Source organism: Dendrobates tinctorius, unplaced genomic scaffold (assembly GCF_039654945.1).
Source record: "Dendrobates tinctorius isolate UK_male_01 unplaced genomic scaffold, ASM3965494v1 ptg000028l, whole genome shotgun sequence".
NCBI lineage: Eukaryota > Metazoa > Chordata > Amphibia > Anura > Dendrobatidae > Dendrobates > Dendrobates tinctorius.
Genome location: NW_027361696.1, coordinates 7935797 through 7948733, shown reverse-complemented (window position 1 = coordinate 7948733; position 12937 = coordinate 7935797). Strand labels below are relative to the sequence as shown.

Genomic DNA, 12937 nt, shown 5'->3' with positions numbered 1-12937 from the left:
AACTGACTGAAAGCAGAAAGGGAAGATAGAATGCTCCGTGCCCCCCGTCCTCCATGTGTGGAATGCAAATGTCTGTCACCTCCAGAGCTGCGCTCACTATTCTGCTGTTACATCATGTCTTTTCCTCCGGTCCCCTCCAGAGCTGCAGTCACTATTCTGCTGTTACATCATGTCTTATCTTCCAGTCACCTTCAGAGCTGCGCTCACTATCCTCCTGTTATATTGTGTCTTATCCTCCAGTCACCTCCAGAGCTGCGGTCGTTATTCTGTAAGCATGATGTGGTGTGTGTGTAGATGCCAGTCTGCATGTCAGCTGAACAGCAGCAGGGCATGCTGGGAGATCTCAGCTCTGCAGCTGTGGCTCTGTGTGCGGTCTTGGGGTGACGCTGGGTGTTGCAGTGCCTGTAACCCCTCACGGTGAATCTCTTGTTTCTTCCCTTTAGGCTCTGGCTGCTAATGCCGCTGCTGGGTTTGCTGTGTCGGAACCGCAGGTCGCAATGTTCTGTGGAAAATTAAACATGCACGTGAACGTTCAGACTGGAAAATGGGAGCCTGATCCTGTGGGAAGCAAGAGCTGCTTCACAACCAAGGAGGAGGTCCTGCAGTACTGCCAGGAGGTGAGTGGGGCCACGCACATGATCTCAGCCCGGGGCCCTCACACGCAGGTGCACGGTCTCGGCCTGGGCCCCTCACATGCAGGCGCATAGTGTCGGCCCTTCATGGTGATCTCTTCTGTCTCCTCATCCAGGTTTACCCCGACTTCCAGATCACCAACGTAGTGGAGGCCAATCAGCCTGTGAGCATAGACAACTGGTGCAAGCCGGGCAAGAAGAACTGCAAGGGCCACAGCCATATCGTCCTGCCCTACAAGTGTCTGGGTGAGCGAGCGAGGATTGCGGCCGCCGGGTCACATGATCAGACTGACGCTCATTGGCCCTTTAACGGGTGATGAGTGCTGCAGATCAGGAGCTGCGCTCCTCTGTAACTCGGCTCAGCCGATCAAATGATCATTTGTGTCTGGTACTGGGGGGACTGCTGCTCCGGGGGGGACGGACGCCGGTCACGTGGGGGGACTGCTGCTCCGGGGGGGACGGACGCCGGTCACGTGAGGGGACTGCTGCTCCGGGGGGGACGGACGCCGGTCACGTGAGGGGACTGCTGCTCCGGGGGGGACGGACGCCGGCCACAGAAGTGGGCAGCCGCATTGCTGATGTGGCCCTTGTGGTATCCTGGAATCTGGGAGCCTACAGATCACTCTCCGTGGCCACCCTTTTGACCTTTGCTTTCTTCTCTCCTCAGTGGGTGATTTTGTCAGCGATGTTCTCCTGGTTCCTGAGCAATGCAAGTTTTTCCACAAGGAGCGCATGGACATGTGTGAGAGCCACCAGCACTGGCAGAATGTGGCCCGGGAGGTGAGTGACCGCTCCACATGGGGCCACAGACGCTGTTGAAAAAACTGTCATGGAAAATTAACACAACTTGATAGATTTTAGGATTTGCGTTATGATTCTTCCCCTTTTTCCAGATCTCCGCTTGCTGTCAGTGACTGAGCGCTGGTCATATTTGCCGCACTTGCTCGGGTGTTAGTGTATCACTGCGTTCTTGGAGAGAGTTCATCTTGAGTGAAATCGGGAGGCGCTTTCTTCTTGTAATATGTGTGATTGATTATCACAGTCACTAACAGCAAGCAGAGTGTAGGTTGACGGTGCAGACTAGATGTCTAGGTGGCATGTGTGGTGGTGCGCCCGGTGCGCTCACAGCGTTCTTCCCGCAGGCTTGTATGATGGAGGTGATGGTGCTGCACAGTTACGGGATGCTGCTGCCCTGCGCCGTTGATCAGTTCCGCGGCACAGAATACGTCTGCTGCCCTCAGGTGAAAAAGATGGAGGAGCAGCCATCTAAGGTGGAGGACGACGAAGAAGAGGAGGAGGAAGATGAAGATGACTACGACTCCTACAAAAGGTTGGTATCTCGCCGCTATCGCCCTCGTCATGGTTGTGCCTTTGTTTTGTGACAAGCCTCTGCTCTCCAGCGAGTTCCCGACTGAGGCTGACGTGGAGGACTTCACTGCCGCAGTGGAGGACGAGGAGGAAGAAGAGGTGGAGGACGAAGATGATGTAGTGGAGGACCGCGATTATTACTATGACAACTACAAGGACGAGGACTACAATGACGAGACGACCGCACAGCCGAGCAATGGCAGGACGCTCTCCGACAGGGAGATCATCACCGATGTGAAAGGTAAGGCCCAACCTAGTCTTGCTCACACAGCTGAGGTTTTGTCACAATGTATCTGACTACGCGGACTCTGAAACACATGATGCATTGTGACACATCTACAGCTATGAAAGCAGGACCAGATACCTTCAAGGAATGGAAAACGTGATTGTGTCTGCCACTGCTGCAGGACTTGTTATAGTGTCAGGCCTGAAGATTTGTGTGGGAATCCAGGTGTGGGGAAACTTTCAGTCTCTCGCTCTAAATCATTCACTGGCAGAAAGCAGAGATAGGAAAAATGGTGAGAAATTGAGAGGGATTATTGGGAGGTGGGAGGCAGGTGGCCACAGTGCTTTGCTGCAGATTTTTGGGGGTTCCCTAGGGGCAGCACTATTACCTTATAACTGCTGCTTTTTCTTCCAGATCCGGCCAATGTCGCTCATAATAGAGTGAAAATGTTTTGGGGGTGGAGGGGTGCGATGTCCGTTGTGTGGGGCACCACTTTCTGGCCAATGGTCTGGGCTATCTGGGATATCGCCGCTCCCCTGTTCATGCAGCTGTGATCTGGGAGGAACGGAGACGGGACCGCTCTGCTCACTGTCACCCGTCTTCTCACAGCGGTCTGCTCCCAGGATGCCGTCACCGGTCCCTGCCGCGGCATGTTTCCTCGCTGGTACTTCGACATCCGCCAGAGAAAGTGCGTTCGTTTTATATTTGGCGGCTGTTACGGCAACAGGAACAATTTTCAGTCTGAGGACTTTTGTATGGCAGTCTGTAAAATGACTAGTAAGTGGGGCCACACTCTGCTCCCTCCGGCCCACCAGGACGATTGTGGTGACGCCGCCTCTTGTCTGTCACATTATTATCAAGACCTTTACTAATCCCTGCACCAATCACATGTAACACCGATCTTCACCCTGGACTCAGATTTATCTTGTGGTGTCTGCACATAATCCTGTATCTGCTGACCTCTGCATCAGTGTTGGAGGGTGATGTGCACCCCGACATCAGTGCCGAATAGTGAGTGCAGCTCTGGAGTATAATACAGGAGGTAACTCAGGATCAGTAATGTATGTACACAGTGACTGCACCAGCAGAATAGTGAATGCAGCTCAGGGGGATAATACAGGATGTAACTCGGGATCAGTAATGTAATGTATGTACGCAGTGACTGCACAAGCAGAATAGTGAGTGCAGGTCTAGGGTATAATACAGGAGGTAACTCAGGATCAGTAATGTATGTACACAGTGACTGCTCCAGCAGAATAGTGAGTGCAGCTCTGAAGTATAATACAGTACTCAGGATCAGTAATGTTATTTATGTACACAGTGATTGCACCAGCAGAATAGTGAGTACAGCTTTGGAATATAATTCCGGATGTAAACTCAGGATCAGTGCAGGATGAGTAATGTTTCCCTGCTCCCCTCTCTCGGTCTCTGCGTTTCCCTGCTCCCCTCTCTCGGTCTCTGCGTTTCCCTGCTCCCCTCTCTCGGTCTCTGCGTTTCCCTGCTCCCCTCTCTCGGTCTCTGCGTTTCCCTGCTCCCCTCTCTCGGTCTCTGCGTTTCCCTGCTCCCCTCTCTCGGTCTCTGCGTTTCCCTGCTCCCCTCTCTCGGTCTCTGCGTTTCCCTGCTCCCCTCTCTCGGTCTCTGCGTTTCCCTGCTCCCCTCTCTCGGTCTCTGCGTTTCCCTGCTCCCCTCTCTCGGTCTCTGCGTTTCCCTGCTCCCCTCTCTCGGTCTCTGCGTTTCCCTGCTCCCCTCTCTCGGTCTCTGCGTTTCCCTGCTCCCCTCTCTCGGTCTCTGCGTTTCCCTGCTCCCCTCTCTCGGTCTCTGCGTTTCCCTGCTCCCCTCTCTCGGTCTCTGCGTTTCCCTGCTCCCCTCTCTCGGTCTCTGCGTTTCCCTGCTCCCCTCTCTCGGTCTCTGCGTTTCCCTGCTCCCCTCTCTCGGTCTCTGCGTTTCCCTGCTCCCCTCTCTCGGTCTCTGCGTTTCCCTGCTCCCCTCTCTCGGTCTCTGCGTTTCCCTGCTCCCCTCTCTCGGTCTCTGCGTTTCCCTGCTCCCCTCTCTCGGTCTCTGCGTTTCCCTGCTCCCCTCTCTCGGTCTCTGCGTTTCCCTGCTCCCCTCTCTCGGTCTCTGCGTTTCCCTGCTCCCCTCTCTCGGTCTCTGCGTTTCCCTGCTCCCCTCTCTCGGTCTCTGCGTTTCCCTGCTCCCCTCTCTCGGTCTCTGCGTTTCCCTGCTCCCCTCTCTCGGTCTCTGCGTTTCCCTGCTCCCCTCTCTCGGTCTCTGCGTTTCCCTGCTCCCCTCTCTCGGTCTCTGCGTTTCCCTGCTCCCCTCTCTCGGTCTCTGCGTTTCCCTGCTCCCCTCTCTCGGTCTCTGCGTTTCCCTGCTCCCCTCTCTCGGTCTCTGCGTTTCCCTGCTCCCCTCTCTCGGTCTCTGCGTTTCCCTGCTCCCCTCTCTCGGTCTCTGCGTTTCCCTGCTCCCCTCTCTCGGTCTCTGCGTTTCCCTGCTCCCCTCTCTCGGTCTCTGCGTTTCCCTGCTCCCCTCTCTCGGTCTCTGCGTTTCCCTGCTCCCCTCTCTCGGTCTCTGCGTTTCCCTGCTCCCCTCTCTCGGTCTCTGCGTTTCCCTGCTCCCCTCTCTCGGTCTCTGCGTTTCCCTGCTCCCCTCTCTCGGTCTCTGCGTTTCCCTGCTCCCCTCTCTCGGTCTCTGCGTTTCCCTGCTCCCCTCTCTCGGTCTCTGCGTTTCCCTGCTCCCCTCTCTCGGTCTCTGCGTTTCCCTGCTCCCCTCTCTCGGTCTCTGCGTTTCCCTGCTCCCCTCTCTCGGTCTCTGCGTTTCCCTGCTCCCCTCTCTCGGTCTCTGCGTTTCCCTGCTCCCCTCTCTCGGTCTCTGCGTTTCCCTGCTCCCCTCTCTCGGTCTCTGCGTTTCCCTGCTCCCCTCTCTCGGTCTCTGCGTTTCCCTGCTCCCCTCTCTCGGTCTCTGCGTTTCCCTGCTCCCCTCTCTCGGTCTCTGCGTTTCCCTGCTCCCCTCTCTCGGTCTCTGCGTTTCCCTGCTCCCCTCTCTCGGTCTCTGCGTTTCCCTGCTCCCCTCTCTCGGTCTCTGCGTTTCCCTGCTCCCCTCTCTCGGTCTCTGCGTTTCCCTGCTCCCCTCTCTCGGTCTCTGCGTTTCCCTGCTCCCCTCTCTCGGTCTCTGCGTTTCCCTGCTCCCCTCTCTCGGTCTCTGCGTTTCCCTGCTCCCCTCTCTCGGTCTCTGCGTTTCCCTGCTCCCCTCTCTCGGTCTCTGCGTTTCCCTGCTCCCCTCTCTCGGTCTCTGCGTTTCCCTGCTCCCCTCTCTCGGTCTCTGCGTTTCCCTGCTCCCCTCTCTCGGTCTCTGCGTTTCCCTGCTCCCCTCTCTCGGTCTCTGCGTTTCCCTGCTCCCCTCTCTCGGTCTCTGCGTTTCCCTGCTCCCCTCTCTCGGTCTCTGCGTTTCCCTGCTCCCCTCTCTCGGTCTCTGCGTTTCCCTGCTCCCCTCTCTCGGTCTCTGCGTTTCCCTGCTCCCCTCTCTCGGTCTCTGCGTTTCCCTGCTCCCCTCTCTCGGTCTCTGCGTTTCCCTGCTCCCCTCTCTCGGTCTCTGCGTTTCCCTGCTCCCCTCTCTCGGTCTCTGCGTTTCCCTGCTCCCCTCTCTCGGTCTCTGCGTTTCCCTGCTCCCCTCTCTCGGTCTCTGCGTTTCCCTGCTCCCCTCTCTCGGTCTCTGCGTTTCCCTGCTCCCCTCTCTCGGTCTCTGCGTTTCCCTGCTCCCCTCTCTCGGTCTCTGCGTTTCCCTGCTCCCCTCTCTCGGTCTCTGCGTTTCCCTGCTCCCCTCTCTCGGTCTCTGCGTTTCCCTGCTCCCCTCTCTCGGTCTCTGCGTTTCCCTGCTCCCCTCTCTCGGTCTCTGCGTTTCCCTGCTCCCCTCTCTCGGTCTCTGCGTTTCCCTGCTTCCCTCTCTCGGTCTCTGCGTTTCCCTGCTTCCCTCTCTCGGTCTCTGCGTTTCCCTGCTTCCCTCTCTCGGTCTCTGCGTTCCTCTCTGGTACTGCACTGTGACATTCCTCTTCTGGAGCACAGGGGTAGTTGCACTGCACACGGAGGATTCTGTACCTGATTTTTCATGTTTCTGAGGCTTCTGATGTTTCTCTGTGTTTCTTCTTTATGAAGTGACCCTGTGGCATTAGTTGAGTGTGACGTACAGCAATGTGCTCATAATACCTGTGTTCTGGACCTAAGAGTCCAGGGGGCAGTCCTGTCAGTTTTTATTAGGTGGCTGGAGGATAAGACACAATGTAACAGAATAGTGACTGCAGCTTTGGAGGTGACTGGAGGATAAGACATTATGTAACAGTAGTGACTGCGGCTCTGAAAGTGACTGGGAGTTGCAGGTTGTGATGTAGCTCTAGGTCAGTACATACAGTGAGTTTTGCTATACGCTGTGGGCAGGGGGACTCCTTGCTCTTTCACTGCGCTGTGTACTCATCTGCCACTTTCCTGCATTCATTGCCTCCTTTCCCAGCCTCCGTTTGATGGTGGATCCAGACTGTATTAATGGTGAGGTTTGACTCTGTCCCTGTTTTCAGTCCCTACAACCCCAGCCCCGGTGGATGATGTGGACATTTACCTGGAGACCCCGGCAGATGACAATGAGCATGCACGCTTCCAGAAAGCGAAGGAACAGCTGGAAGTGCGACATCGTAACCGCATGGATCGGGTGAGTGCTCCTGTGAGGTTCTCGCACACTGCCACCTCTAGAGCTGACACTTCACAGCTGCTCCTGTGAGGTCCTTGCACGCTGCCTGCTCAGAAGCTGACGCTTAGCAGCCGCTCCTGTGAGTTCTTCATGTGCTGCTGACTCCAGAGCTGACACTTCCCAGCTGCTCCTGTGAGGTCCTCGCACACTGCTGGCTCTAGAGCTGACACCTCCCAGCTGCTCCTCTGAGGTCCTCGCACACTGCCTGCTCAGCATATGACACTTAATAGCTTTTCCTGTGAGGTCCTAGCACTCTGCTGGCTCTGGAGCTGACACTTCCCAGCTGCACCTGTGAGGTCCTTGCTCGCTGGTGGCTCTGGAGCTGACACTTCACAGCCACTTCTGTAAGGTCCTCACACGCTGCCGCCTCTGGAGCTGACACTTCCCAGCTGCTCCTGTGAGGTTCTCGCACTTTGCTGGCTCTGGAGCTGACTTTTCCCAGCTGTTCCTGTGAGGTCTTCACATTCTGCTGGCTCCGGAGCTGACTCTTCCCAGCTGCTCCTGTGATCTCCTCACACACTGCCGCCTCCGGAGCCGACACTTCCCAACTCCTCCTGTGAGGTCCTCGCACTCTGCTGGCTCTGGAGCTGACACTTCCCAGCTGCTCCTGTGAGGTCCTCACACACTGGCTCTGGAGCTAACACTTCCCAACTGATCCTGTGAGGTCCTTGCACTCTGCTGGCTCTGGAGCTGACACTTCCCAGCTGCTCCTGTGAGGTCCTCACACACTGCCGGCTCTGGAGCTAACACTTCCCAACTGATCCTGTGAGGTCCTCGCACTCTTCTGGCTCTGGAGCTGACACTTCCCAGCTGCTCCTGTGAGGTCCTCACACACTGCTGGCTCCGGAGCTGACACTTCACAGCTCTGTATTTGTCATTCAGGCCAAGAGTGAATGGGAGGATGCTGAGCGCCAGGCGAAGAACCTGCCCAAGACTGAGAAACAGACGCTAATGCAGGTAACGTACTATGTGATCCTCACAAATGGAGGCGAGAATCGCTCAGAGGGTAATTCAATTAAAGCTTAAAGTGGTTTTACCACAAACAAGCGTAATCTTAAAGTTAATTTTAATGAATAGATCTTGGAATAATAATTTACACAACTGGATAATAAATATGTCCTTGTGCTGAGATAATCTTATAATGTGCCCCTGCTGTGTACCGTGTAATGGTCGTGTCTGACCATGCAGGGACATGGTCTGATCATAGCACAGCTACTGGGCAGCGGGGGAAGCAAAAGAGAACTGACATTACACCATGGATCACAGCTATTTTTGTGAGATAAAGCATTTCACTGCCTGTTTATAATCAATGTTTTTCCCCAAAGAATAATTTCTGTTTCCGTGCTGTATTGTCTGCGTACTCTCCTGCGTCCTCCCCTTGCCAGGAACTGTGGTATGATCAGACCATGTCCCTGCACGGTCAGACATGACCATTACACAGTACACATCAGGTTCACAGATATAATGTTATCTCGGCTCAGGAACATTTTATTTGCCATGCAACTGTGGAAATTATTATTATTCCAAGATCTGCTGATTAAAATAAACGTTAAATTTAACTTTGTGGTGAAACCCCTTGAACTCCTAGAATGTTACGTAAAGGGTGGGGTTACGACTCCCGTTTTGGCTCGTGGCTCCGGCCTATGGTGTCTCCCGTTTCATCAGTCGTCCCTTGTCTTGCAGCATTATCAGGCCACGGTCAAGGCTCTGGAGAAGGAGGCTGCCCACGAGAAGCAGCAGTTGGTGGAGACTCACCTGGAGCGAGTGGAGGCCATGCTGAACGACAAACGGCGCATCGCTCTGGAGAACTACCTGTCCGCCCTGCAGGCCGACTCCCCTCGTGTACGTGCTGTTGTAGATCTGCCCGTCCTCCACGTGTGATGCAGCTGTCCCCGAGCAGTGTCTCTTTGTAGGCCGGCTGCCATCTTTGTACCGTGTGTGGCCTTGGCTCTGGGTTTACCATCTCGTTGTCTTCCAGCCTCATCGCATTCTTCAGGCCTTGAAGCGATACGTGCGGGCGGAAAACAAGGACCGGCTGCACACCATCCGCCACTACCAGCATGTGCTGACTGTGGACCCCGAGAAAGCTGCGCAGATGAAATCCCAGGTGAGTTCAGCCGGTGTCACGGCCTCTGCCCGGGCTCTTGGAGTGGACGGCAGCATGGCAGGTGCAGTATTTCTAGATCTTATCACATGGTGTGACTTGGTCGGTGACTGTAGGGACGTGTCCGATCCCCGATAATTACTGCAGTCCTGTACGCTCTTACAGACTGTTGCATCAGTTGCTGCTGCAGCCGCCTCCTCAGGCTGGGGCTCATTTGCTGTATTCATGTTATGTATCCTCATCCCCTTCGTCACAGATAAACTGAGCTGTGATTGGACAGCTGTACGTGTCCTCCCAGGGGCCCTTTTTCTCCTGCTCCTCTACCATTCAAGGTCACCTTATGGGAGGGGGTCAGTGCTATGTCCTCCTGCTCTTATTCCCCAGCCGCACCTTCTCCGTTCCCCCAGAATGCAGATAAGATGTTGGCCTCTCAGCTTCATTGATCTTTCCTTCTGTAACAGAACAGAGGAGGATGAGCCGCAGGGTAAGTGGCCATGTTGGCTTTGTGCTCAGGCTTCATAGATCAGCACCGCCCCCTGGTGGTCAATGTCTGAGAAGCGGCTAATTCTGAAGAAAATTTTTTGCTCATGGGAAATTGTGCTTTACCAGGGGGGTCTCCATTTGTCAACGTGAACCAGTTAAGCAGGCCTCTTTCGTGCCAGGGCCCAACCTGGCCAAATATTAGAAACAGCGCCTCTTCTCCAGAGACAAATAAAACTTCGGGATAGGACGTTGCAATCTGGGGTGCTGGGAAATGTTGCACTGAGTGCACTCTGCAGGCCTGATGACGAGCAGCCAACATGTTTATCTTCCAACTGCCCCCCCAGCTCGGCCTCCGTCTGCCCACCATGACCATGCTGCTCGCTCTCCGGCTAAAACGTCCAGCTCCTCTCCCCCCCCCCCCCCCCCCACCCCCACCCCCTCTCGCTGGTCCTCCGCCTCCCCTCACTCATCCTCCGGCTGCCCACCCTACCCCTGCTCGTCCTCCGGCTGCCCCCCCCAACCCCCCCTCACTGGTCCTCTGGCTGCCTGAAACCCCCCCCCCCCTGCCCCTGCTCGTCCTCCTTCTGACCCTCTTCTCTTCCTCCAGCTGTGCCCCCCTCCCCCAGCTTGTCCTCCGGCTGCCTTCCAATGTCTACCAATGCCTACCAATGTCGTCTGCACCCCTTCTCTTCCTCCATCTGTGCCCCCCCTTTTCTTGTACTCTAGCTATTTTCCCCCTGCTTGTCCTCCGGCTGACCATGTCTATCCTCTCTGCAGGTGATGACCCATCTCCGTGTGATCGAGGAGCGCATGAACCAGAGCCTGTCTCTCCTCTACAAGGTGCCATACGTAGCCGATCAAATTCAGGATGAAATTGGTAAGTCCGCAGTCGCTTCTGCCCAGGGTTGTCCAGTATGGTCGGGGGTCTCACGCCCGTTCCCTTCCTCCTGTACAGATGAGTTATTCCAGGAGCAGCGCTGGGACATGGACCAGTTCACCTCTTCCTTCTCCGAGTCCCAGGGGGACGTACAGGTCAGCTCTGAGGAGAGTGATGAGACCCCAAAAAGACCACTGCAGCCCAATTCCTTCCCGGCTATCACGGACTCTGAAGGTAATTCCCCCGTCTGTGAGCAGGCCCTGCCCTCTAGTGCCCAGTCTGTTCCCACAGTGGCTGCATGCTACAGGTCTCAGGCAGGGATGGCCCCAACCGGTCACTGTGTTAGAGGGTCCATGTCGTCTGCAGGTCACAGGTGACCGGTCCTCGATCTGATTATTATACTCCTAAACTGAAAACTTTATCTTGTCAGATGTATCATTTTAAAGTTTAGCCCTCAAGACAAACATCCCCTTCTACGAGATGTGAGGTCCCGGGACCCCAGTACCCCTATCAGCCCATGAAAGGCATGTTTCACCATGCTGCATTTAAAGGGCCATCTGAATGGTGAGGGTCCGATCACCCCGTGGAGCGGGGCTTAAAAATGCTCCATTAAAACAGACTCTGCTTTTACTTGCTGTCCGAAAATGCTATTTTTGGGAATAACTGTAGACTTCCATGGAGCACAGGACCCCAAGCAACAGAAAGTCAGATTATAAACTGCAGCTGGTCCTGAGCAACACATTACATTACTCCAGAGCTGCAATCACCATTCTGATGGTGCTTATATAGAATTCTACTGGATCTTAATGGAAACTGTAAGCAAGTTTATTGCCAGACTTTTCTCCCAAGAGCTTACCAGGGAGATATCAGGTTGAAGGCTTAAAAATAGTGAGTGCAGCTCTGGGGTATAATACAGGAGGTAACTCAAGATCAGTAATGTGTGTACACAGTGACTCCACCAGCAGAATAGTGAGTGCAGCTCTGTGGTATAATACAGGATGTAACTCAGGATCAGTAATATAATGTATGTACACAGTGACAGCACCAGCAGAACAGTGAGTGCAGCTCTGTTCAGCTGCTGCTCATTGGTGATTGTGGTTGTGTTTGCTGCTAATCCTGCTGTGTGCTCCTGAGCTCCAGAGAACCAACACCCCTCCACCCAGGGACCTGCTCTCTCTCCTACCCGGGGAGGAGTGGGTTTCCTTGGATGAGTGAAGGAGCCAAGTCCCAGGCTTCTGTTTCCCAGTCCAGGCCGGCGGGGAACAGAAGAAACCAGCAACCGGCCTGCACATCAGAGGACTTGGGGGTGAGACGCTCCAGCAGGAGTCGCAGCAATGTGGCTCCTACTCCCCCCAGGCCTGTAGAGACCCAGAGAAGCCGTAAGGCTTCCAACATGGAGGAGAAGCCTGCTAGCAGCGTGCAAGATGGCGGTCCTTCAGGAGGAAAGCGGAGTGCTCACAGGCCGACCTCGCTGAGGAAAGTTGGGGGCTGCAGAGACCAAAGGAGCCTGTGTCCACCTATGCCTCCCGGGTCATGAGCCACCTCCGTGAGTATGAAGAGGCAAGTAAGACCATCAGGAGGAGCTATGCTGAACAAGCACCAAAGCTGCAGGTTCCTCCAGACCCAGGAAGACCCAACTCCAGGTGGAGGTAAAGCAACTGAAGCTTGAAATTAATGAGCTGGAGGTGAGGAAAGCGTTCATAAGAGAAAAAAGTGGACCATTTAAAGAAAAACTAATGAATGAGGACAGATTTAGAGAAATGGCTGTTAACATAGAGCAAAGGCATATGGGGCTGCAGCCTGAAAGCCAGGTGGATGATGATGATGACGACGATGATGATGACCAGCAGAAAGCACCTCCTGGCAGCCTGCAAAGTCACCCGCAGGCCACGTGCAGCGAGCTCCCTGCTGGACAAGCGACATTGGCATCTGGTCGCAGTTCTGCTGGCTCTGTGGAGGACAGTGGCCAGGGAGGGGCACTAATGGCGGAGATAAAGCTCCTGGAGTCCCCAGTGTGCCTTCAGAACTTCAATCTTGGTGGTGATTTACCAGAGGAGGCACCTGGGGGCCCGAAGAAAAAGATAAAGAAGAAAAAAGCCAAAGCTCCAGGAAGCGGTGAGTTTTGTATATGCCCCCCTCCCTGTACCCCCTGAGTCAGCTGCAGGGTCAGCTCGCTGTATAAGCCCCGTTGCCCAGCCCAGCCCGAGTTCTGCTGTGGATCCGGTGCAAAGGAGCGGGGAGAGTACAGAGCACGGTAGTGAGGCGCAGAGCTCCGTCTCTGCTTGTAGTAGTGGGGACGTAGCAGCAGGTGCATCAGCCAAGAGGCTGGACAGTGAGGGCGGCCCGGCGGCGGGTGTACGGTCAGGCCACGATACTGTGGTGCGCTCCTCAGTGGGAGGGGGGAGTGCCCCCTGAATGCTGTTGCCGCTGATCACTTAGTTGAGAAGCGGCTGCGGTGTGAGGGGGCTGTCGTGGCTGGGCGGTTACGATCCTCCCAAGATCCTGTTCTGCGT

At 55.2% G+C, this 12937-nt stretch overlaps 1 protein-coding gene across 7 annotated transcripts in view; it reads left to right on the top strand.

Annotated features, from left to right (window-relative positions):
• The window catches only part of APLP2 (amyloid beta precursor like protein 2), a 73477-nt gene that overhangs the window by 37368 nt on the left and 23172 nt on the right, over positions 1 to 12937 (top strand). For 4 of the 7 annotated variants that reach the window (XM_073570063.1, XM_073570061.1, XM_073570062.1 and 1 more), the window contains exons 2-13: positions 444 to 617; positions 749 to 878; positions 1300 to 1412; positions 1775 to 1962; positions 2033 to 2241; positions 2836 to 3003; positions 6791 to 6921; positions 7843 to 7917; positions 8644 to 8802; positions 8939 to 9067; positions 10325 to 10424; positions 10503 to 10658. In XM_073570063.1, the coding sequence (XP_073426164.1) occupies positions 444 to 617; positions 749 to 878; positions 1300 to 1412; positions 1775 to 1962; positions 2033 to 2241; positions 2836 to 3003; positions 6791 to 6921; positions 7843 to 7917; positions 8644 to 8802; positions 8939 to 9067; positions 10325 to 10424; positions 10503 to 10658 (1732 nt within the window). The remainder of the gene's footprint in view (positions 1 to 443; positions 618 to 748; positions 879 to 1299; positions 1413 to 1774; positions 1963 to 2032; positions 2242 to 2835; positions 3004 to 6790; positions 6922 to 7842; positions 7918 to 8643; positions 8803 to 8938; positions 9068 to 10324; positions 10425 to 10502; positions 10659 to 12937) is intronic. The other 3 variants (XM_073570065.1, XM_073570066.1, XM_073570064.1) reach the window with 1 other exon arrangement.